This window comes from Octopus bimaculoides, chromosome 1, assembly GCF_046866305.1.
Source record: "Octopus bimaculoides isolate indiv1 chromosome 1, ASM4686630v1, whole genome shotgun sequence".
Taxonomy (NCBI): domain Eukaryota; kingdom Metazoa; phylum Mollusca; class Cephalopoda; order Octopoda; family Octopodidae; genus Octopus; species Octopus bimaculoides.
The window spans coordinates 130,855,709-130,880,180 of record NC_142928.1 but is presented as its reverse complement, the minus strand read 5'-3'; the positions used below and the strand labels follow the sequence as shown (position 1 = coordinate 130,880,180).

The 24,472-nt window shown below is 34.4% G+C and overlaps 2 protein-coding genes across 9 annotated transcripts in view; both read left to right on the top strand.

The window, feature by feature from the left end:
* Nucleotides 1-1,846, top strand: part of LOC106877628 (uncharacterized) — a 116,191-nt gene extending 114,345 nt beyond the window's left edge. For all 7 annotated transcript variants that reach the window (XM_089358277.1, XM_014926574.3, XM_089358288.1 and 4 more), the window contains one exon: nucleotides 88-1,846. In XM_089358277.1, coding sequence (XP_089214403.1) covers nucleotides 88-216 — 129 coding nt within the window. In that variant the 3' untranslated portion in view covers nucleotides 217-1,846. The remainder of the gene's footprint in view (nucleotides 1-87) is intronic.
* Nucleotides 1,847-8,014: 6,168 nt separating this feature from the next.
* On the top strand, nucleotides 8,015-17,685 carry LOC106877627 (uncharacterized). 2 transcript variants are annotated; one of them, XM_014926571.3, is made up of 3 exons: nucleotides 8,015-11,456; nucleotides 12,667-12,770; nucleotides 15,575-17,685. In XM_014926571.3, the coding sequence occupies exon 3, from the start codon at nucleotides 15,893-15,895 to the stop codon at nucleotides 16,424-16,426; it is 534 nt and encodes a 177-aa protein (XP_014782057.1). In that variant the 5' UTR covers nucleotides 8,015-11,456; nucleotides 12,667-12,770; nucleotides 15,575-15,892; the 3' UTR covers nucleotides 16,427-17,685. The 2 variants fall into 2 exon arrangements, with proteins under 2 accessions (XP_014782057.1, XP_014782056.1); XM_014926570.3 differs by lacking the exon at nucleotides 12,667-12,770.
* The last annotated feature ends 6,787 nt before the right edge of the window (nucleotides 17,686-24,472 follow it).

Below are 24,472 nucleotides of genomic sequence, written 5' to 3'. Positions count from 1 at the left end.
TCTTTCCCCACAACCATATATTGATTACTATCAAATGCATTTTAATATACACTTCATTTTTTTTTTCTTTTTTAATTTATTTCACAGCATCACTGCAGAAACTGTGGCAATATTTTCTGTAATGAATGTTCCACAAAACAGTCATCAATTGTATCATCTAAAAATCCAGTCCGTGTCTGTGATAATTGCTACAAGGAACTTCAGGATGGCAAATGATCAAATCCATCAGATTAGCTATTTTACACTGCAACTCTGGAATGATATGTGTCTTATCTTTAACTTTCACAAAAATATATTTTCAGTTGTTGAAGAGATGAATGAATTCAATAAAGACTCTTTACCTTGCATGATTTACCATAATACTAAATTATAGATGGCTGCTAATGTTACTTAGTTACAGTAAAGATAATCACACAACCTCTTTCAAGTAAATTCTGTTACAAAAATTGTTCATTTAAAAAATGTAGATTCAATCCTGTTGATCATTTTTCATTCAGATTTTATTATTAAGAAGTTTGACATTTTCTTCAGTATTACTTTTACATCTTCCTAGATGTTTCCATGTACTCATGTGAGTCTTATTTTCCCTCTTCAGTGATATATCTATTTCAAAGGAAATTATATTTAGTGTGTGTGTGTGTGCGTGCATGTGGTTTAATTAATACATGCTGCTTAACTTTGACTAATGAACCTAATGAGCTAGTCTGAAAGCTATTCTGAAAGAATACTTGAGTGAGTGGGTAAAGCACCACACTATTTTGGTTGAGGGAAAGATATAGGAGATTAACCTGATATCAAAAGATAACTTGTACATTTAACATACAATGTAATTTCCCCAGGATTTGACTTCAGAAAATAGATGCATGCAACTACTATACCATAATGCATCTAGACAATTATTGTATCTTCTGTGCCAATATCATTGTCTTCTTTCTAGAATAACAATGTTAAATACTTGTTATCAATGTTTCAACTATGTAGTTTAAGTGCTAAGTTTTCGTGCCAAAAATCCTGAGTGCAAACTATAATATTTTGACTTTTAACCCTTTCATAGATATATTTTTACTGAACAGACTGCCTGTATGTTTCAGTTAATTCTCTGTATAATCAAGTTTTTGGAAGGACTTAAAAAAATATCTAAATTTATAGATATACTAGTGTTGACTAACTGAAATCTTACAATGTTATTCATGTTGTGATGAGATTGTGAGTGAGATTTCAATTTAAATAGAAATACTTTAGTAAGGGCAGTCTCAAGTGGGTTTGTATTAAAAGGTTTAAACTCTTCAAGTCTGTTCAGAGTTATGCAACTGTAAAATTTAGAACTTCCACCACATTTACATTTATGTAAGTGATGTTAAGCAAGACACATAATTCTGTCTCTGTTTACCAAACTGTAAACTGAAATACTACTGCTAATTCACACTTGTATGTTTAACGTTAAATAAGACACAGGACTCTGCTATTTACTGTTTATAGAGGAATTGTTGATGTTAGTAAAGACACCTGACCATAATTTCCCTTCTTTGACTTCTCATGCAATTGTCCAGACTTACAGTACCAGCCAACAAGAGGTGGCACTTTTTTTAAAATAGTGAAATTTTATTTTCTATTTGTTCACATTAACTTTTGAAAATAAAAATATAATTTTGTTTTATTTTTTTTAACGCAACCACTTTATCAGAATTCTGGAAAGATATTGATGAAATTGATCTCCAAAAATCTGTATAAAAGAATAAAACTGTCTTTCAATAAAAGCGAAACTGTCATAAATTTATAAACATTTTACATGTATAAAAGATATAAATACTAGAGATAAAACCTTATCAAAATGCTTAAATTTTCATAACTGGTATTGTCTTATTTTCATTTTGTGAAATGTATTTTTTGCCAGCAATTTATGTAAATATTTTAAATTGCAGATGAGTATTAATTTCAGACAATACAATCCAAATAGCCAAGACATGCAATCTCATTGTAAGTCACAGCTGCAAACATTTTAATCAAACCTGATACATTGGATTTAAAAGTTAAAGACTTACTGTGAATTGTTCAAAATAGCATTGACACAGTCACCACCAAAGTTAGTGGCATGATTAGTTTTATTTATAACAGCTCTGAAACTTGAGAAACAGCCTATGGGTAAGAAATGAGAGTATGAAGAATGGTTCCAACTAATTTTGGGATATACTTAACTTGTTGGAGGTACACAGTATTATGCTCCTACCTATTTCTATTATGAGAGGAATAGGTAGTAGTAGTAGGTTTGGCAGCATTAAATACCAACATGGCATAAGCAAGGACATACCCACTTCCCTATGAATTTAAAACCTGAAATCTTTTCCTTTTGAACTGATTCCAAGAGCAGCACCACTAAAGCTAACTTGAAGGATTGTAGAAAAGTTATCTATTAACATCAAACTTTTTGTTGGACACTGCAAACCAGAAACATACACAGTGTATTCCATAACTAACATTATCAACAACAGTAACTTATTTCATTTGTGTCAATCTCTGTGGAAGGAGTGTGTTGGTCTCTAACTACGGCAGGAACCTGTGGAAGAAGTAGACCAAAGAAGACAGGACGAGGCGGTGAAGCATGATCTTCAGATGTTGAGTCTCATGGAGGCAATGACAAGTGATCATGTTCTTTGGATTTTTGCTGTGCTTAAGAAGACATGTCAAGCCAAGTGAAATCGTAGTCAGGGCCACTACCATTGACATGTAACAGATACCCACTACACTCTTGGAGTGGTAGGCCTTAAGAAGAGCATCCAGCCATAGAAACCAAGCCAAACCAGACTGGAAACTGGCACAGCTCTCCAGCTTACCAGTTCCAGTCAGACCATCTAATCAATGCCAGCATAGAAAGCAGATGCTAAATGATGACAAAACATACAACTAATAAGGGATGTTTTTGGAAGTATTTCTTATCTTATCTAAATTACCCACCATATTTTAAGAGTGCAGTAAAGGATTAAAATATATACTTTATTATATTATGTCACCAGTTTATCCTCAGAGAATAACAAGAACATTTTTTTTAAATATCTTAGCAAGGTTTGTCACCTGACCTTTAATCAACCAAAACTGTATTTTAAACTAGATCCAGTTGTGGCTGTGTAGTTACAAAGTTTGCTTCACAATTACATGGTTTCAAATGTAATTTCATTACATGGCACCTTGGGTAAGTTTCTTCTACAACCTTGGGCTGACCAGTGCTCTGTGAGTGAAATTTGGTAATTAAAGGAAACTATATGGAAGCTCATCATCACCAAGTATTACATCTTGAACTTCCATCATTTTTCTATTTACCATTGTAGAGTCTTCTTGTCATGGGCTTGAAGGTGGCTTTTAAGGATTGCTGCTGACCCACATGTCCTATTGCAGATCTCAAAGGAGTGTGGCTCTTACTTATGTACATGGTGGCGCCTGTAGTTTATACTGAGTGTTCAGGCTAAATTTGACGATTTTTTTAATGCCTTCGTTTTTCAGGAACAGCTTGTATTGGTGGACAGTCAACAACAGTGGAGAGCATAAATATTAGAGTTGTAGTTTAGAAAAAGTTAACTGACATGGAAGATTGGAAGTCATCTGAATATTGAAAAAGAGTTACCTGTATCATGATGATTCGTATCAGGTATCAAAATGCTAACATCACAGCTGCTGCTCGATGCTCTGTGAATACTGTAAAGGCTGTAAGACATGGACATTGTGAAAACCAAGTTCCCCCGTACTGTGATGATCTTTGGATGTGTCCCCAGTGAGACATCATGCCACCTCACATCTTTAAACAGGGCCTTAGACCCAATCCAGATGGTTATGTGGAGATTCTGGTCAAACCTTGGCTGGAGAGAGTTACTGTTGGAAGGCCATATGTATGATAGTAAGATTCAGCCCTTTGCCATACCTCCACAAAAAGTCAGAGGTGGTTGTTGGAGAATTTCTACATCTTCACCATCCCCAATTTCTAGCCTAATTCTTCCAATTGTAATCCCATGGATTACTGTATGTGAAGCATGGTTGAGAAAGATGCCAGCTGCTCTTCCTGCAACACCAAGCTGGTGGTTAAGGTCAAAGATCTTCCCAGGGACACAGTGAGGAATGCATGTGCAAAGTTCCAGAGCAATCTTGAGGCTATGATGGAAGCTGTGAGTGGCTACTTTGAGTCAACTATTATCTCCCAGCCATAATCTAATTGCTATTTTAAAAATTTTTAGATGGGATGTTGTTTCCTTTTCTTTTTATGCAAACTGTCAAATTCAGCCCAAACACCATGCATGTATATATGTATATCATTTTAATGTCAACTTTTGTGTGCTTGCAGAAGTTGTATATGTGTGTGTTCATATTTTCACATTGACCCCAGGAGGTGGGTAACAATGAGAATTGTTTGCATTTCCCACAGCTTAATGGTTCAACCTGGAATAAAAATAGTACTTGAAATAAAAATTTAAAAAGTGGGGTTGGTAACAGGAAGGGGTATCCAATCATGGGATACTGCCACAGTGCCTTGTCTAACATATACCAGCATTGAAAAGTAGCCCTTCAAATGATAATTTTAGTTATGGTTTAAGAAAATATTTTAAGGGTGATATGGCCAAGTGTCTCATTTTGGAAAATCTAATGTCACTTGGGGTTTCTTGAGACATGTTAACACTCCAAGGCCAGGCACAAAAAATGGTGTTGTCTAGAGATATATACATGATCTTAGAACATCTTTATGACTAATTATTGTTCTTATACCCAACTGAGATTAGACATAATTATTAGTAAATAGAGACAAGAACAGTCCAACAGTTAAACCTGTCATCAGTAATAGTAAATAATATACATTTTCTAAAAACAACTGTGTAGCAAGTAGTTATGACAAGACTTGGTAGCAATTTATATACATATTTATTGCTGCAATTGTACAGGGTTTCATGAAAAACAAAGTCAAATTATAAGAACATATGTAGAGGGGTTGAAACCTTAATGGTTAAACTGATTGGCACATTGCTGTAAAAATGTATGATGTTGATTTTTTTTTCATCATCTCCGAGTTGGCAATTAGCTGTGAAAGTAGCTATTAGGAGGAATTGCACTGGTTTGAATATGAAGCCTTAAAAACAGTTTAAGTGTAGAATTATCATGACTGAAGCTAGGGAAGTTGAACTCTTGATTAAAAGCCCCAAAACGGCTTCTTATAAAGCCATTGTGGCAGGAATTTTCTAGAATTATCACATGAACAGTTAACCCTTGGTAGAAAATGGGTAGATGGGTGAATCATGTACGATCGAACATGAAAATGAAATCAACTACCATATGAGGGAAAACAAAAGACAAAGATAGGTGAGGAAATGACTCGGGATGAATGGAATATAAACTATAGAGTTGGCTCAAGTAGACGGATTACCAGTTTTTTTCACACTAATTTCATGTGAAAGGTAACTAAGTCACTTCAGCATGACAATTGTAAAATGCTACATTACTGAAATGGAAGGATATTAAATAGACAAGAACCATATCCCTCCATCTTAAAAAAAAAAGAGAAATACTTTTAAGATTTATGCTTCTTGAAGGGTCTACACACAAAAATGCGAAGAACAGATTTTTCGAATAATGGGGAATTGTATTTGTTTTGAATTATATTTAAAGTACATATATAATTCAACAGTTAAAATTGCGGATCCAGTTTTTTCATTTGCAAAATATGCATTTTTTAAAAGGAAGTAAAAAATCTGAAAATTGGCTATAATAATGTAGCCTTCCAGTTTCATTATTTTGAAGATATGATGTTGTGGAGAAAAAAATTGGAGAGAAAAGTTACAGAGGTCTAAAAATAAAAAAAACTGGGTATTTTTAGCCAATAGTGAGACAGAAATTTTCTGCATTTAGCAGAGCAGTGTCAACTTTAAGGTTGTTCCCTGTGAAATTTATAGTTTAGCGTCTGACCTGTTCATTGTAGGTTACTAAATAAACAGAAATACCTAATTTCATTGTAGGTTTCTAAATAAACAGAAATACCAAATAAAATCAACATGTATCCTCTTACTGTTTCTTTTGTCTCTTCATTGATTGTATGTTTTTATCACTTTAAAAAAAAAAATATTATATAGGCCTAGGAGTGGCTGTGTGGTAAGTAGCTTGCTTACCAACTGCATGGGCAAGTATCTTCTACTATAGCCTTGGGCCGACCAAAGCCTTGTGAGTGGATTTGGTAGACAGAAACTGAAAGAAGCCCGTCGTATATATGTATATATATATATATATATATATATATGTATGTGTGTTTGTGTGTCTGTGTTTGTCCCCCCAACATTGCTTGACAACCGATGCTGATGTGTTTACGTCCCCATAACTTAGCAGTTCGGCAAAAGAGACCGGTAGAATAAGTACTAGGCTTACAAAGAATAAGTCCTGGGGTCGATTTGCTTGACTAAAGGCGGTGCTCCAGCATGGCCACAGTCAAATGACTGAAACAAGTAAAAGAGTAAAAGAGAGTAAAGAGTAAATATATTTGTCTGCATGTGTTTACTTTATGTGTACTTCAGTATTATGTATACCTGCCATATATTTATGTATATCATTAATGTATAAGTGCATGTGTGTGTGTGAAAAGGGGGCATCCGTCTCCAAAATCCAAAGTTGAGTAATGTTTTCATGCCTGGATTTGTAAACAATGATAAGAATAGCACTGGTCAACAAAGAATTTTTCCCAAAGAAAAGAATACCTGTATCTTATACGTTTTTGCATGCAGAATTCAAAAATAATGTCATCTTATCTATATCACCCACAGTTCCTCTGTTCCACGATATTCCTCTCAGTTCTTGTTACATGTGCTAAATTTCAGTTGAGCTGTTGAAATGTGAAGCTAACGGTTTAAGAAATGCACCTAATTTAAATTTTCATGAATAGAATTAACCTAGTGAAATCATAAATACAGCTGAGTCAATGAGTTGCAAAAAATATATGAAATGAAAAATATGTAAAAATACTAAATGTTGACCACTGACAGAAAAGAATGTTACTGTCAATTTTTATACCTTTGTTCTTTAACACTAGACAAGACGATTCTACATGTTCCCATGCTGGAACTGTATCTAATAACATCCATGTTAAGTTATCAAAATTCCCTACAAATTTCTTTATAATTGTAATCGATGCTGTTTGAAAGGTGTTTCTGTAAAATTTCATTAAAGATATCCATTTTCCTGAAAGTTATGAAGGAAAAAATCAGATCATGTGAATTTTCCAAAAGTCCTCACTTTACCTTTGGAAAACATTTTCCCCACAAAATTCTTTATAAACATAATCTATGCCATTTGAATGGTATTTCTATAAAATTTCATTAATATATATCCATTTTCCTGAAAGTTATGAGGGAAAAATTAGATTGTGTGAGTTTTCCAAAAGTCCTCTCCCCACCTCCTGTTTGTTTGCACAAATTTTTGTTTTCATATTTGTTTGCTACACATTTTTTTTACAGCTATGAGATTGTTTTTTTTTCTTTTGTTTTGGTGACGGGGAATTAAACTATATATTAACTGGATTTGCTCCATTGCACACCTTACAGAGATTTTAGAAAATCTTGACTGTATGAGGAAGGTAAGTACCAATAGTTTCATAAATTTCTCCATCTGTCAAGCAAAAGTGACTTGACTGAAGGAAGGCTTCAACATTAATGAAAACATTATGCAAAGCACTTTTCAACAAAAATATTCTAAGCACAGCCGAAAATTTTTCAAAAGCTTTTTTACCATTTCCTTCGTTAAAGAGTGGCCATCTGAGATTTTTGGGTGTAACAGGTTTTGGGAATTGTATATAAGAACGAATAGGATGTGTCATAGTTCTGTCAAACTTATAGCAACTTTTCTTAGCAGACATTTCAATTTGGAATATAGTGTAATGGCATCTTACACCAAAGTATTTATAAATTACCTAAATTCAGTTAAACGGGGCTGAAGGTTAATATCTCAGAATCTTTCTCCCATTTTGCGAAAATTTTCTGAAGCAAAAAGCCTGTTTTTTTTTTTTGTTTGTTTTGTTTTAGCATCACGTTTTTCAGTTCAAATCTTACCAGAGTTGATAAAATAATTATCAGTGATATATTGGTTTTAAATTTTGGCACAAGGCTAGCAATTTCAGGGGAGTGGGTAAGTCAGTTACATTGGTCCCAGTGTTCAAATGATTAATATTTTATCAGTCCCGAAAAGATGAAAGACAAAGTCAACCTCAGCAGAATCTGACCTTAGAGTGTAAAGAGGATGAAATGTCATTAAGCATGTTATCCAGCATGCTAATGATTCTGCCAGCTTGCCACTCTGCTGACAATTGATATATTTACTAATAAAAATTATAAAATTAGTAAGTAGGGAAAAATTAGTAATTTCTGATTTCTCATTATTTCTTCTTATTTGTTTAAAACAATTACACTGGAAGTAAAATTGATCACCATAGTTTTTGTTGAAGCTGAGAGAGTTTGAAACATAGGTGACAGATACTTTTTTTCAAGAAATTTATCCAACTTTAGGCGTAGGAGTGGCTGTGTGGTAAGTAGCTTGCTTACGAACCACACGGTTCCAGGTTCAGTCCCACTGCGTGGCACCTTGGGCAAGTGTCTTCTACTATAGCCTCGGGCCAACCAAAGCCTTGTGAGTGGATTTGGTAGACGGAAACTGAAAGAAGCCCGTCGTATATATGTATACGTATATATGTATGTGTGTGTGTATATGTTTGTGTGTCTGTGTTTGTCCCCCCCAACATCGCTTGACAACCGATGCTGGTGTGTTTACGTCCCCATAACTTAACGGTTCTGCTAAAGAGACCGATAGAATAAGTACTAGGCTTGCAAAGAATAAGTCCTGGGGTCGATTAGCTCGACTAAAAGGTGGTGCTCCAGCATGGCCATAGTCAAATGACTGAAACAAGTAAAAGAGTAACTTTGATCTGATTGCAACTGAGGCTGCTAATAAAATATCTAGATAATTTTTGTTACTTAACAATTAATACTCTTTCTTTCCTATTGGATTCCAAGTCAATTTTTCCCACATTAAAGTCTAATTTGATAATTTTCAAGTTTCAAAATAATTATGTCTAAATTGAGCAAAATGAGTAATGGTGCTTAAATATATCATGAAATGAATCACTCCAGCAGATCGAGAAGCTATAGAGAATATTTTATATTGGGTCTTTAGATTTAGTTGAGTTTTGCTAATTTCATATTATGTACCATTTTTCCATGACCATCTTTCAATTTGACCTAGATATTTAAAAATTTTTTTGCATTTCTGATCTTTCTGATGTTTAAGGATGGATGTTTATGTGTATGAGTCTTTTCTCAAATGTGATTCTGGAGAATTGAAGAAGCAAATTTACCTTATCCTGCCTTACTCATTTTACTCAAAAGAGAAGGGTGATAATTTTCTGAAATATGTTATAATGTTTTTAATGCATTTAGGGAAGATCATTTGCTTAGCTGGTATAGTTTTTGTAAGGTAATGAACATTTGTAAAAAAATTTGTTTTTCAAAGTCAAAAATGCATTAAATCTTATTCGTTGTGCCCCATCCACCCTTATATCAATTATCAGTAATCTTCATGATTTGAGTTTTTGCATTTATGCAAAAGTGGTTCAACATCATCCCTGATTCTAATCAAACTAACACTATACAGTTTATTTGAAATGGGTATGCCATTTCCTCTTTATTTCTTTGTTCACGGGTGAACAGAGGTTGCATACAAAATGCATTAGCTACTGGTGAAACATATATAATTGGCATATGGCGTAGTGGTTAAGAGCATGGGCTACTAACCCCAAGATTCTGAGTTCGATTCTAGGCAGTGACCTGAATAACAATAATAATAATAATAATAATAATAATAACATCAAAAAGTACCTTAGGAATGAGAACCCAGGTTCAAAATTTCCCCAAGACACCTGATGAAGGCTGGAGGGTATATCAGCTGAAACGTTGTGTTAACAGCAAACAAGATGAGGACAAATATCCGTCAAATGTAAATAATGTGCATAATTCCTCATCTCTTAAATATAGAACTGTATTATATATAATTGGAGTTCCTATTAAATAGAGTCAGAAATTATCCTAGTGTTCTTTATAAAAAAAAATGCATCTTCAAAATGGAACAGTTTGAGGATAGAAACCAGGTCTAAATACAATAGCTTATAGACATACTCTGAATGTAGTTCTATATAAATCTTTAATGATATTTTTATACTTAAGACCATCAGAAATGTTAAGATATCAGCCTCTACCCACGTTGTCATGCTTTGATTAATAGGTTACAGCATAGATTAGATTACTTCGGCTGAAGTTGACTCAGGCCATGTCTAATTTAATAGAACCACCTGGAAGAGATACACAGTCAGCCCTGGGGAACCGTAGCCCATTCAAGCAGAGGGTTATTGTTTTCAGAGACATATCTGGGTGTGGGTGGTTTATCTGGTATTTGTTGGGGGTAATCATCTAGGGATCGTTTGAATGCCGTGAAGTCACTTTCCTCCTTTATGTGTGTCTGGCACGATGTTGAAGAGAGCAGGGCCAATTGAGGTGAAATAATTCTGTCATAGTGTTGTGATACGACACAAACATTTCTGTAGTGGATGGATGGCACAGGGGCTAAGCCTCGGACGAATCTTAAAGATGAGCAATGTTGATGGAATATTTTCTACATCATACAGAAGATATAGAGCTCACAGCGGCGGTGGAAAGAGCAAAGCCTGAGCTTTTTGAGTCGATCCCAATAGTCAAGGCTTGTCATGTCATCCTTCACAGACCACCGCTAAGCAGTTCATTTTAAGATAGATACGCGAGTAAAATTACTAATAGAGAAACGAAAATAAACTTTGGAATCAGCAACGCCACCATAGGTTACGTGGAAACGATGAACGTGTTTTCAAGGGAGATAATCAAAGAACGTAACATTGTAATACTTCATTTGAAGTAAATATAACAAATGAAAAATCCTTCAAGAATCCATAAAAATTCTCGGATCACAACCAAAATTCCATCATCTCTTCCTTGTGTCATTACCAACTTTTCCTGCTAGTTTCATCAAATACCGTGGACATTTTTTTGAGTTATTTTGCACACAGACGGACAAACCAACACCAATGAAAACATAACCTCCTTCCTTGGCGGAGGTAACAAATCTAAAAACAAACTAAAGCTAGACGTGGTTAGTGCGACAAGTTACGTCCCTTTATGTCTAACAGCTACAACTAATACTGAAAGTCGGTCGCACCCAGAAAAATCCCCTAAGCAAAATACCTAAGCATCGTCAGAAAAAAAATTATTACGCAGCTACAAAGGGAACTAGAGCTGGTACATGAATTTCATGTCAAAGAATTAAGGTGTTAAAGCCTTCGAAACTCAAAATCTAACAATTTGATCGATTCTTTCTTTACCAGTCCTTCATTAAAAAAGCACAACCATTGTTTACATCTGAGAACGGTAAGTTGCCAGATTTATTTTAAAGCCGTTATAATGGTGTAAATGATAGAACTATGCATTCCCCCCCCCCCCTCATTCGCAGATACAATATTTTCATTTTTTGATATTCTGACTTCTAATGTTTCTGAACTCATATATTGATTGTATTTTTTAAAACTCACGCTTAACAATTAAATGCAATATTAAATAAATTTCAGATTGAGTGAGTGAAAAATCGGTAATAAATCCGCATGGACTTCACATTATTCTTTTACCGTATTGTCTGAAATGATTAAATAGATGTAAAGATTAACCGCCAAGACAAATCAACATATTTATTTTAACCCACTCTCTAAATTAAGATGTCTAATTGCATAGAAATCTAATGACAAGATAGTTTCTGTGAACGAACGTATTGTCTTTCGCGCTCTTTTCTTGTATATTTCTACCTGGGTATTCTTAAAACGGACCAGGTGTCACTCAAAACAGCGTTTCTCGCACCATAATACGGCTATTTAACATTTCATATGCTGATTACGAGGAAGTTTTAGTTTTACAAAAGGAACGGTTAATGAAGGAACTTTTAAAAATAACTGGTACTTCTTCGCGACAAGACTTCCTTTTGTACCTCCCCCAAACCCCCTTTAAAAAAAAAAAAAATTCTATGGTCATAGGATCGCGGTTTCGATTCCCAGACCGGGCGTTGTGAGTGTTTACGGCTACAGAGAATACGAATCTGCAAAAAAAATTGGCAAAAATCGGCATTTTGAAATTACACCACCACCATCAAATTCTTCACTTTTAACTTTTTTCAGAAATTTTTTTTTTTTTTTTTTTCAAGATATGCAGAAAAATATGGAGATTATGATTCTGAAAAAATTTCCCAAAATTTTTGTAAAATGTTTTTTTCACAAATTTTTTTGGTCAAAACATGCGGGAAAATCCGGAGATTATGATTCTGAGAAAAATTTCCAAAAATTTTTCTGGTTAGGGTTTTAGGGTTAGGTTTACGGAAAAAAGTGAAAAATGAAGAATGAGGGGGTGGGGTTGAAAATTCCGATTTTTGGCAATTTTCTGAAATTTCCATATCCGAAAACTTGGGGTTTTGGCAAAAAAAAAAAAAAAAAAAAAAACAATAATTTGCGAGAATATGGGGAGGGACAGGAGGAAGTCTTTCCCATCTTCTCACTAATGAATATTTCTATCTTATTTCACTCTGTTTAATCTCCAGTTTCAGATTATGTGGTGGAGAATATAATATCATATCGATGTCTGGCTAACAGTTTGAAAAGTTTCGTCTTTCTCAATTGCAGTGCAACATAACCTTCATATATCGTATGTACTCGTGTATATGTAGTTGCATATTTTTTAATATCGCATGTCCACATCACATATGATATAGATTTAGAGTAATGTGTTTGTATTCATAAAGCAATATGCACGCATATTCTTCTAAAACCCTTTAAGGCAGTGCTCCAGCATGGCCGCAGACAAATGACTGAAAGAAGAAAAGAATGCCATGGAACACATGCAAACATTACTTCACTCTGATGATGGTACTATGAAAGTTTTGAAATGTTGAAGGATTTCAGAAGTTTACTGTTGTTAAAAAACCCTCAAGGCTATACAGAAATGTGAAATATCCTTGATAAAAGAGATAAAACTAGAACAGTTGTATATTCAATACATTACATACACATATATCATCATCATCGTTATCAGTTAACGTTCGTTTTCACGCTGACAAGGGTTGAATACTTTGACAGGATTCAATGAGCCTGAGGACTACATCGAGCTCTAGTGTATGTTTTGGGTATGGTTTCTATGACTGGATGCCCTTCCAAATACCAACCATTTTACAGATCGTAATGGGTGCTTCTTTTTTGATACCTACACCATTGAGATTGCCAAGTAACTTGCAAGACAAAGACAGAAAGCGCCTTAGCTGAGTGGGGTTGTAATAGAAAAGGAAGTGACTTTATACCAAGTGTTGAAAGGCTAAAGTATGATAGGGAGACACGTGCAGGTGTCTTGCTATAGAGGAGATGCATGGCTACTCTGCATTATATGAAGGTGAGAATAACTGGAAACAGGATAAGGTTGGTAGTGACAAGATACCAGAGCATACTCTTATGGCATAAGAGAGTATACAGGCAAATGGTGTGAACAAGGGTAGAAATATTAACAGTAAATATCAATTTGGAGAGGGGAGGGGAAAGAAATAGGAGTGGTTCAGGAAGAAGTTGATAAGTGGCCATATAGGAAAGCAAAGAGCAGCAGTTTAAGACACCTGTAGATAAATCAGAAAATAGAGAGAGTGGAGGAAAGACATATACAGTGACAGAGATGACAGTCAGAGGTATGTAGGAGTGGCTATAATGAGTGGTGGGGTGGGGGTACAAAAGTGGGATGTGTCAGTGGCAGACATAAGAAGATGTTAAAGATAAGGTATGCAGTCATGAGATGTAGTTCTAAGGAGAGATAACTAGAAGCACAGAAAGTGGGGATCAATGGAAAATAAAGTTGGAAGGGATGATATTGAGAATGAGGGTGGTATGTTAAAAGGAAGTGCTTCCAGGGAGAAGGGGATATAACTGGTAGCACTAAAAAGGATGAAATATGTGCAGTTCCTCCTTTTATATGACTACAGTAACTGAATTGTGCCATAGTTTGAAGGAGGATGAGAGGTGTGGAAGGAGGCATGATAAGGCCAGATTGGGTGCAGATGCAGAGTCCAGAAAGTGTATAGACTTAAGCATAATACTTTTAGGATCTCACTTTCACCTTGACAGACAGCATCTTCTTCTTGAACTCAGTGAACCACCAGCATGTTGAACTATGCAGTTCTATATTTAAGAGATGAGGAATTATGTACATTATTTACAATTGACGGATATTTGTCCTCATCTTGTTTGTTGTTAACACGTTTCGGCTGATATACCCTCCAGCCTTTATCAGATGTTTTGGGGAAATTTTGAACCTTGGTTCTCATTCCTAAGGTATTTTTCGATGTTATCGTTATTATTATTATTATTATTCAGGTTACTGCCGGGAATCGAACTCGGAATCTTGGGGTTAGTAGCCTGCGCTCTTAACCACTATGCCATATGCCCGTGGGCATATTCCAGACAGTGACCTGAATAATAATAATAATAATAATAATAATAATAACAACAACAACAACATCGAGAAATACCTTAGGAATGAGAACCTCAGGTTCAAAATTTCCCCAAGACACCTGACAAAGGCTGGAGGGTATATCAGCCAAAACATCGTGTTAACAACAAACAAGATGAGGACAAATATTCGTCAATTGTTAATAATGTTGAACTATATTCAAATGAACTAGACAGAATATGAATTGAATTCTGTCACCATCTTTGATTATCAGTGTTGTAGAGATGTTTTTTCTAGGTATACAAGGTCATTACTGCTCACCCAGCAAAGATGGTAAATTCATAACTATTAAGATTACTCAATATAAATAATCAAGGATCATAATGGGGAAATGGATTTTTGTCATGTTATGAAATATTATGGTGTTGCACAACCCATGGCTAGTTTAAAAATATTTATTGAAATTAAAATGTGTATATTAGAGAGGAGTGTGTAGACAAATAAGAAAGTAAGTTTTATATAAGTAACAGGTTGAATATATATATATATATATATATATATATATATATATATATATATATATATATAGGAAAAGGAAGGGAAATCAACTTGCATAGTAGGGGAATTAAGAGGCTAATTAGTGGGGAGTGCACAATGTTAGAAAGAACAGGGGTTTTTTCACTCAATCTTTTTATCAATATGATGTTTCTTTTTGTTTGATCTGTCCTAAAATTTGTAGCATGATCTACTAAGTTAGATCTGATCTTGGGCTAAAGAACCAAGCAATACCATTTCTGAGAGAGAATAATTTTAGCTTCTACTGTTTTGTTATTTAGCTTATAATTTTTACACTGTCTGAATAAGATTGTAATAATGAAATTTAATAACAAATTAAATAATATTTGATTATTCAGATAAGTTTTTACCTAAGGTCTATCAATATAGAAATACAATAAAAATTTTATTGCTTCTCTACTTTTTAAGCATCCTTTAAATGTTATACATTTTCTCTTTTATTTCAGATTATCAGAAGACATTTGCAGTAAAGAACTTTTTTAATTCAGATACTTCAACAATATTTATCATCTTTTAAAGAACAGATATAACTTTATTCATATAAATCTATGGTAGAATTACTGTGAAATATTTTCTGAAAAGCTAAGTAATAGCAAAATTTCAGTATTTCATTATCTGAAATATGTACAAGCTGGTTTTGCATTCTAATTAATCTTGAACAAATTTGCAAAAGAGTGTGCAACCTCTTCAGATATTAGAAAAGATAACAATTCATAGAAATATAGAAGAAATAATTATTAAGAATAAAATACAAAACAAAAAAAATGTCTATTAACTGTGATGAGAGAGGAAACATTATGGAAAATGAATTATGTGATATCAGTGTTAACTGTAAAAGGATTGGTTTTCATGATGAAGTGCTGAAAGAGATTAGAAAGCCATCATACCACTGTAATATTTGTGGTAAATCTTTCTCTGAAAGTAGTGTGTTAACTAGACACAAGCGCATTCATACTGGAGAGAGGCCCTATCACTGTGATATCTGTGGTAAATCATTCTCTCAAAAATGCCACTTAACTAATCACAAATATATTCACACAGGAGAGAAGCCATATCACTGTGATATCTGTGGTAAATTATTCTCTGATAGAAGTACCTTGATCAACCATAAACGCATTCATACAGGAGACAAACCATATAACTGTGATATTTGTGGTATTTCTTTCTCTCAGATTGGCAACTTAACTAGACACAAGTATATTCATATAGGAGAGAAACTATATCACTGTGATATCTGTGGTAAATCATTCAAGCAAAAAAGTTGTTTGACTACACATAAACGTATTCATACTGATTGAAGACATGTGACTGATATCTGTGGTAAGTCATTTTCTCAGAAAAAGAAGTCCCCTAACTATACATATATGTATGAAAACAGGAGAATACCACTGTCGAAAATCACCCCTTGAAAAAATATTTTTTACATAACCATAAATGTAAATACAAAAGGAAGAACATTTAACAGTGTAATAATAACTTTCCATAACTATATTTTTACATCATTTACATTCATCGCTTATCATTGTGATATTTTTAATTAAAGCATTTTTCAAAATAATCTATATTTTACTTAAAACATTTCCAGAAGGGGAAGAAATAATATTGATTTATTTGACATTGTAAGTAGTTGAGAAATGTATTTTCATATATCAGATTTAAGATCACTGTACAATTATTATATTATGAATAAATACACAAACCTTAAAATGTATTTCAGCATACCATAATAGGATATATGAATGAGATCTTATATATATTCATATATAAAACCATAAATTCAGAAGATATGAGAGGTGAATATATATTTATTTACCCATGTGATTTCCATTGGCTTATGGTTGTTTCACAACCTTCTTCATGTAGTATTGATTTCAGTGTGAAAGGAAGTATGCATACATGTTTGCTTTAATATGTATGTCCAACATTATACAATACAATTGTATATTCACAAACTAGTGCAAATAAAAAAAGCTAGCTCATCAGGTCACTGGAATAATGGTTGCACCAACCAACTATTCAACTCTAAATATGCACAAATTTTTTTCATATATATATATAATATAAATAATATATAAATATATATGCATACATATGTATATACACATGCATATATGGGTACAGGACACCACAGAATATAAACAACATGAAATACGAAAACATGGAATATGAACTTTTTATGTGAACAACAGAAGAAACAAATGGAAAACAAGACAAGCAACATAAAAAAATGACCCATCATCAGTTGTTGGCTGTTTTTCTACTTCGTATTTCAAGCAATTCACGACAAGATACGTTTTCGACAAAACAGTTGCGCTTGCAAAGCAAATTAAATAAAATTTGGGATTTTGCAGAGAGTCAAAGTTAGTAACAAAAACAGGACAGTGAAAACAAACAGAAAGGGCTGTTAAGCCAGAACAAGGTGAGTTGATGAACGCGGGGGAACAAGCTCTGACAGGAGATAGACAAGAATGCATCTTATCCCTGTGGCTGATCAGAAAGAAAGAAATTCAAGTTAGGAAAAGAAAGATGGCGAATTGTTATGTGCAAGCAACGAGAGCAACGAGAGAACAAAGGCAGAAGAGTGAAGGAGGGAGAGAGAGGGACAGACAGAGAACAACAAAGGGGAGAGGAAAAGAATTAGAGAAAGGATGAGAGAGAAAAAAAAACGAAAAGAGGAGGAGGAGAATTAGAAAAAGGAAGATATATATATATATAAATGGATCAATCTGTGTGTTTTCTATGTATATTTATGTGTGTATGTATATATGTGCTTCTATGTATGCATGTGTATGGTTTTTGTTTGACTCCAGTTCACTGTGCTGGAAAGTATGTTTGAGGTGTAGTTAGAATGTGTAAAATTCATGAAGGTTCAAATGCCTTCTGTGAGGTTTTGTGACTTTGTTAACCCTGTATTGAAATTTACTTTTGTTGAATACCATTTCTTGGTTTTACTTGACCTGCCATTCATCCACAATTTCTGTGGAATCTTTAAATTTCCAGCTGTTTTGTTCCCCACTTACTCATCTACATAATTGATCTAAAAAATTCATTTATATTATTAGTTTTTTTATATTCTTTTTATGTTATTTATTTTTACTTCCTCTTTTCTTTTTTGTTAACATTAAGCATAGTCAATTCCTTAAATTTCCATCTAGTGCTTTAACTTAATTGATATGAAAGGATATATCTTTACTTTTACTGACCAAATTAATCTTTGTCCAGTTTCAGCCTTCCATTGTGTATATAAAGAGGAAATTTTGTGTGTATATTTAGAGTTGAATTGTTGGTGTAAACATGATGTTCCAGTGATCCAATGAGCTAGCTCTCTTTATTTGCAATAATTTATAAATATGCGATTGTATTATATAATGCTGAGCATACTTATTAATGCAAACATGTACACTAATTTCTTCCACACTTAAATTAATACTACATAAAGATGGTTGTGAAACAGCCATAACCCTTTGGAAGTCACATGGTTAAATAAATATATATATTCACCTCTCATATCTCCTGACTTTATAACTTTATTTTCTCTTCATGAAATAATTTCATCAAGCAGATCTTCTGAATTTTCATTTACATAGACACTACATTATATTTCTTTCTAATCGATTGCTATGTAGACTGATAGCTGAGTCCATAACAGGAGCTTTCTGTGATAGCTGCACAATTCTCTGAATCCACATCTTATATTATTCATGTGTATATATGTGTGTGGAAAGCAGACACTAAATGATATAATGAAATTTTCATGTTTGTTTAGATTCTTTCATATATATCTCATGTATATTATGATTTAAACTTTGTTTTCAATCAATGGGAGTATTCTGTTACTTTTTTATTTTTTGTACACTCCCTTCATGACTTGTGAATATTCTTAATTATCTGAAATTTAAATAAAGCTTGTTTTGTCTTAAATTATTCTCCTATCATTTTTTACATAAAACATCTTATTAAAACTTTTGTTGATGCAACCATAAAATATAAAATTACAAACATGGTTATTGTATGTTCAGATTTGCAGTTTCTTGAAAATGTATATTCACTAGCTATTTACATTGATGTTACATAATTTATTGACAATATTTGACTACTAAATGTTAAAGGTTATCATGCAGCAAGTGAAACATAAACAACAAGATAGCTTTGTACATTCAATGAAAATGATGATTATCTAGTGAGCATGGAACATAACCACATGCTCATGAGATAGCCATCATCTCCATTTAATCCTTTAGCATTCAGATTACTCTGTCATGTATAATACTTATTTATTCAAATTGTTTTGAATTAATCACGCATTATTTTGTAGCTTTGAGATTTCAATGATTTTTTTTTAAAGGGTAGGTGTAGAGAGGACAGTTTGAACATGAAACAGAATATTTGGGCCAGATATGGCCAGTTTAAATGCTGAAGCATTATGTGGTTGATGGTAGCCAAGTCAAAAGCAGTTTAAAGAAAATATATTTTCAAATCCTTATAAATGTGATATTTATTGTTTTTATTTTGTCCATGTTGATTATAGTATTAAAACCTATGTTTATGACATTGTTATTTATGATATCAAGAATAAAAAATATGCCAACAAATAAGATAGTGCATTCTCTACAAAATGGAATATCTGAATTGTTGCAATTTTCATTTCCTCTTAACAGTGAATGAAAGGAAATTTCTAAAATGTTAGCCAGTCCTTTTAGTTCCTTACTGAAAGGTTCTCCAACAAAATTTCTAAATCATCTCATCTAACTTTTCAACCAATGTTCCTGCATTATATTTCAATTCTATAATGCACATTCTCTGCAAATTTTTTTCCAGTCCATCAGTTTTACCACTGTGTACAAGTATATACATACCAAGCGTAAAAACACTTCTATTTGCTTGAAGCCAATCTCCAAGCAAGGTAACTTTCTTTACTCTCAAACACCTAAGATTGAACTCCTATCCTCATGAAACTCTTCAATCTTTGTTTACAAGTATTTATCACAATCTTAGGAGACATACAACAGTATGTCCCATTCTCAAGAAGGTCAGTGACTCTGACCCTGCCAGCTGTCACCTTAAACTAAAGCCTTCATTGAAATTTGGGAAATGTAGCACCGCTACCTGAACTATGGGTGTCCTTGCTAGATGCTGCTCTGTTGTAAGCATTCTTGTCAGATCTCTGCCTTCCTTCCTCCCACCAGTCACAGTAATAAAAGCAAGTCATAAAATGTGCACTATACAAAATGTAGAGTATGCATGTATATAATGTGTGTGTATGTATCACCATTTAACGTCCGTTTTTTTTGTGCTAGCATGGTTTGACTGTAAACTGGGGAGCTGCACCAGGTTTCTATCTTATTTGGCATGGTTACTACAGCTGGGTGCCCTTCCTAATGTCAACCACTCCAAGAGTGTAGTGGGTGCTTTTACTTATATATATACACACACGCACACATATATTTATTGTTATACAAAAAATTTGTTGTTGATGACTTTGAAGTTTCAGTCAGCTAAGCCATCGTTGAATGTATATGTCTGTGTGAAGGTGCATGGCCTTGTGGTTAGGGTGTTGGGCACACAATTATAAGGTCATGAGTTTGATTCCTGGACCAAGTAATGTGCTGTGCTCTTGACCAAGACACTATACTTCACATTGCTCCAGCCCTACTCAGAGTGGATTCCATAATGGCACCCATATGCTATGTGTTAGTATTGTGTGTGTGTGTATGAAGGACTTTCTGTGGTTTCCTTATCTTCTGTTATAGCCTTATGTTGACAGATTTTTTTGAGTGAAATGTGGGAAACACAATACAAGCACCTAGCACATGGGTGCTTTTATGGAATCAACTCTGTTGCAAGCATTTAGGCCAAGTCTTAGGTCTATGGATCATGTTGCTGCCCTTTCTGATCTGATGAAGGTATAAGTACTCAATTATTAAAGTAGAGAATATGTGTATACAATTTGTGTGTGTGGACATAAATAATTGTGATAAAGCCTTTTGATGCCAATTCATTAATGCTTAGCCAATTATGTTTACTCAGAGAATATGCCCAATATACACACACATATATATAGTATCAAACAGTGAGAATGAGTCCTCAACACAGCATTTGGTGAGTAAATTTTTTATGTTTGTGAATTGCCTTCATTTTGGATGAGAATACCAAAATGGAGGCAAGTATCAGCATTCTTGAGGGGACCGTTTGAAGACTGTGGAAATCCTTTCCACATGAAACCATTGGTAACATTTTTAATCCAAATAAAAAAGCAAAATACATATACGTATGTGTGTGCATTCTCTGATCACATAAGCCATAGTTATTCTTTGTTGTGGAGGGAACCTGTGGAAGAAGTAGACCCAGGAAGACTTGAGATGAGGTGGTGAAGCACAACCTTTGAACGTTGGGCCTCATGGAGGTGATGACAAGTAATCGAGACCTTTGGAGATATGCTGTGCTTGAGAAGACTCGGCAAGCTAAGTGACTTATGCCAATGCAGCATAACCGGCCCATTTAAGAGTACCCTTCTATCATTGGGCAATAAATTGTGCTTGCAAAGACCTGTTGAGTCAAGTGAAGTCAACCGCCTGACTGGCATGTAAAAAGCACCATTCGGGCATGGTTATTGCGAGTGCCACCTGACTGGCTCCCATGCCGGTGGCATATAAGAAGTACCATTCAAGTGTGGTCGATGTCAGTACCACCTGACTGGCCCTTGTGCCAGTGGCACATAAAAAGCACCCACTACACTCTCAGAGTAGTTGGCATTAGGAAGGGCATCCAGCTGTAGAAACCTTGCCAAATGAGATTGGAGCTTGGCACAGCCTTCTGGCTTGCCAGTCCTCAGTTAAACTGTCCAACCCATGCCAGCATAGAAAGCGGATGTTAAATGATGATGAAAACTCTAAATTTAATAAGCAAAATAAAACCAGCAGCCAACAACACACTAACTTCTCACTGCACATATATCAACTATGGGCCCCTAACCTGTAATTTTAGTTAAAAATATAGTGTGCCTGAAGTATACTGTTTTTAAATACTATATCTTCAAAGGGATCTTTCCTGAACATAACCATAGCTCCTAGTTTTTAAACAACATACATGTTGTACGTGGTATCAGTAATGTGTACATTACAAGCTATTTCTATTGCATAATTTGAATTTATCCTACTGTGATGCAGTTGCAAACCAGCAAATAAATAGTTTTTACACTATTTTTATATACTTCAAACTAGTTGATTTCAATTTCACTTCAGAAGTGGGATAAGTGCATGGCATTCTTTAGCAGCAAAACTGCTAAGTACTGTATTTGCCACTTTTATTTTCACTTCCAAGACCATTTTGTTTTGCCTAGCTCTGAAGTATGCTGTGTTTTTAACACTATAAATCTTAACCTTTTAGTATTCATATAACTTTGTCAAATATGATGCTCATATGTTCACTTATTTTGAATTAATCACGAATTATCTTGTATATTTGGGATTTCAATGATGTGACTGTATATTTTTAGAATGACGTTCTAGGGTAGGTGTGAGAGGTCAGATCTGGCCAGTTTGAACATAAAACAAGAAGAATATTTTGGTTGGATATGGCCAGTTTAAATGCTAAAGAGTTAGTGATTTTTCCCAAACTACTACTCAATCATGAGCTGCCACTTATCACCTGTAGTTTTGATTACACTTCATAAAATCTTTGGCATATGTCTCTTACTATGAACTCAAATTGACCTGTGCTTTGCATGTGAAACTGGATAGATAGAAATTGTGAGGAAGCCCCCTGATGGATCGCACATAATTTAACACTTTTGTTATATTTCCAGTGAAATACACTATCTTTGTTTCAATTGATTTTGGAAAAAAATGAAGTTAGTAGAGTAACTTCTTGTCATTTAGCTGTAGTTTAAAGTAGGGAACTGGCAAAATGCTTAGCAGCATTTCATCCATCTTTACATTCTGAGTTCAAATTCCGCCAAGGCCAACTTTGCCTTTCGGGGTCAATCTAATCAACTTACCACTCCCCTGAAAATGCTAAACTTGTGCCAAAACTTGAAAGTATTATTAAGCTGTTATTTGGAAGATAAAGTAACATGAAATTGTGATAGAAGGTTTTGATTCAGATCACTTTAAAGCTGAAAGTTTGTATCATAAAACCAAGGAGGGTTTCAAGCAGGTTAATATCAAAATGGTTACTGGTCCAGCTTTGTCAGACTGTGTCATACTGATTCAGCAAAGTAAAACAGCAAAATATAACTCATGATAAACAGACAAAAGAAACTCGGAGGAGCTGTGAAAGCGACTGACCACCTGCTACGTACTCTGATTTTTTATTACACACAAGGGGCTACACAGAGGGGACAATACAAGACATATAGGGACAAGCAACAAAGAAGAAAAAAAAGAAAAGTGTATGATAGCAAAATGAGGTGTACAATGAAAAAAATGAAAAATGTAATGAAGCTATTCGGCTCCACCTCCAAGCGGCTTCATTTATATCTCACTTTGATCTGAGTTCCAGAAAAAATGTCAACTTTGTATTCCTCTAGAAGATCCATATAGTCTATGTAGTATGGTAGGTGACTTATGTCCATCTTTATCTTCCAGTACTTATATCCATGCTTTGTATTCCATTACTTTTGATAATTGCTCCTGGGTCACCAGCAACAATACCACCCTTGTATATCAGTATATGTGCTTGAACATACAGTCTTCTCATGTGCTCACTTCCTCGATAAGTTCCTCATTTTACTTGTCAAACTTCACCACATAATTATTTTTTCCTCGGCTGGGGAGGGAAAGTTTGGGGTTTTTTGTGTGTATTCTTAGTGTCTGAGAGGAGTGGGGAGGTTTGGTGTCTGTAGGGGGAAGATGGGGCAAAGACGGTGTGGATGGGTGTTGGATTGGTGTGGGGTGGGGGTCTACATCCACATGACATGCCTTTTTCCTTTTCCTTCTCTTTCTTTTACCAGCCATTTCCCATTCGTTGTTCCTTTCTTTATTTTCCTCTTCTGTTGTTGCTGGTGGCATGACCTCCTCCTTTTTCACTGGTCCTTCCTGGGGCTTTTTGGTCAACAAAGGGCAGTCCACTCTAATGTGGCCTTTTAGGCCACACTTGTAACATCGCAGGATCCTGCCCTCCACCTTGACCCTTATTATTAAATCTTCTATCGTGACAGTTTGGGTCAAATTTTCGATGTTTTCTGGCAACCTCTGGATAATCATATTCAGGGTCTGTCCTTTCCAGTTTTTGTATTCTGTTTTTGTGGCTTGGTGAACCATTATTTTTTCCTCGTTTCCGAGTAGTACAATGGCTGCTATCCAGGTCACATCAATTTCCGGTGGTATGCCTTCTACCCTAACCCT

Bases quoted from the DNA above. Each gene is read 5' to 3' on its own strand.
- LOC106877627 (XM_014926570.3), top strand. From the start codon at position 15,893: ATGTCTATTAACTGTGATGAGAGAGGAAACATTATGGAAAATGAATTA.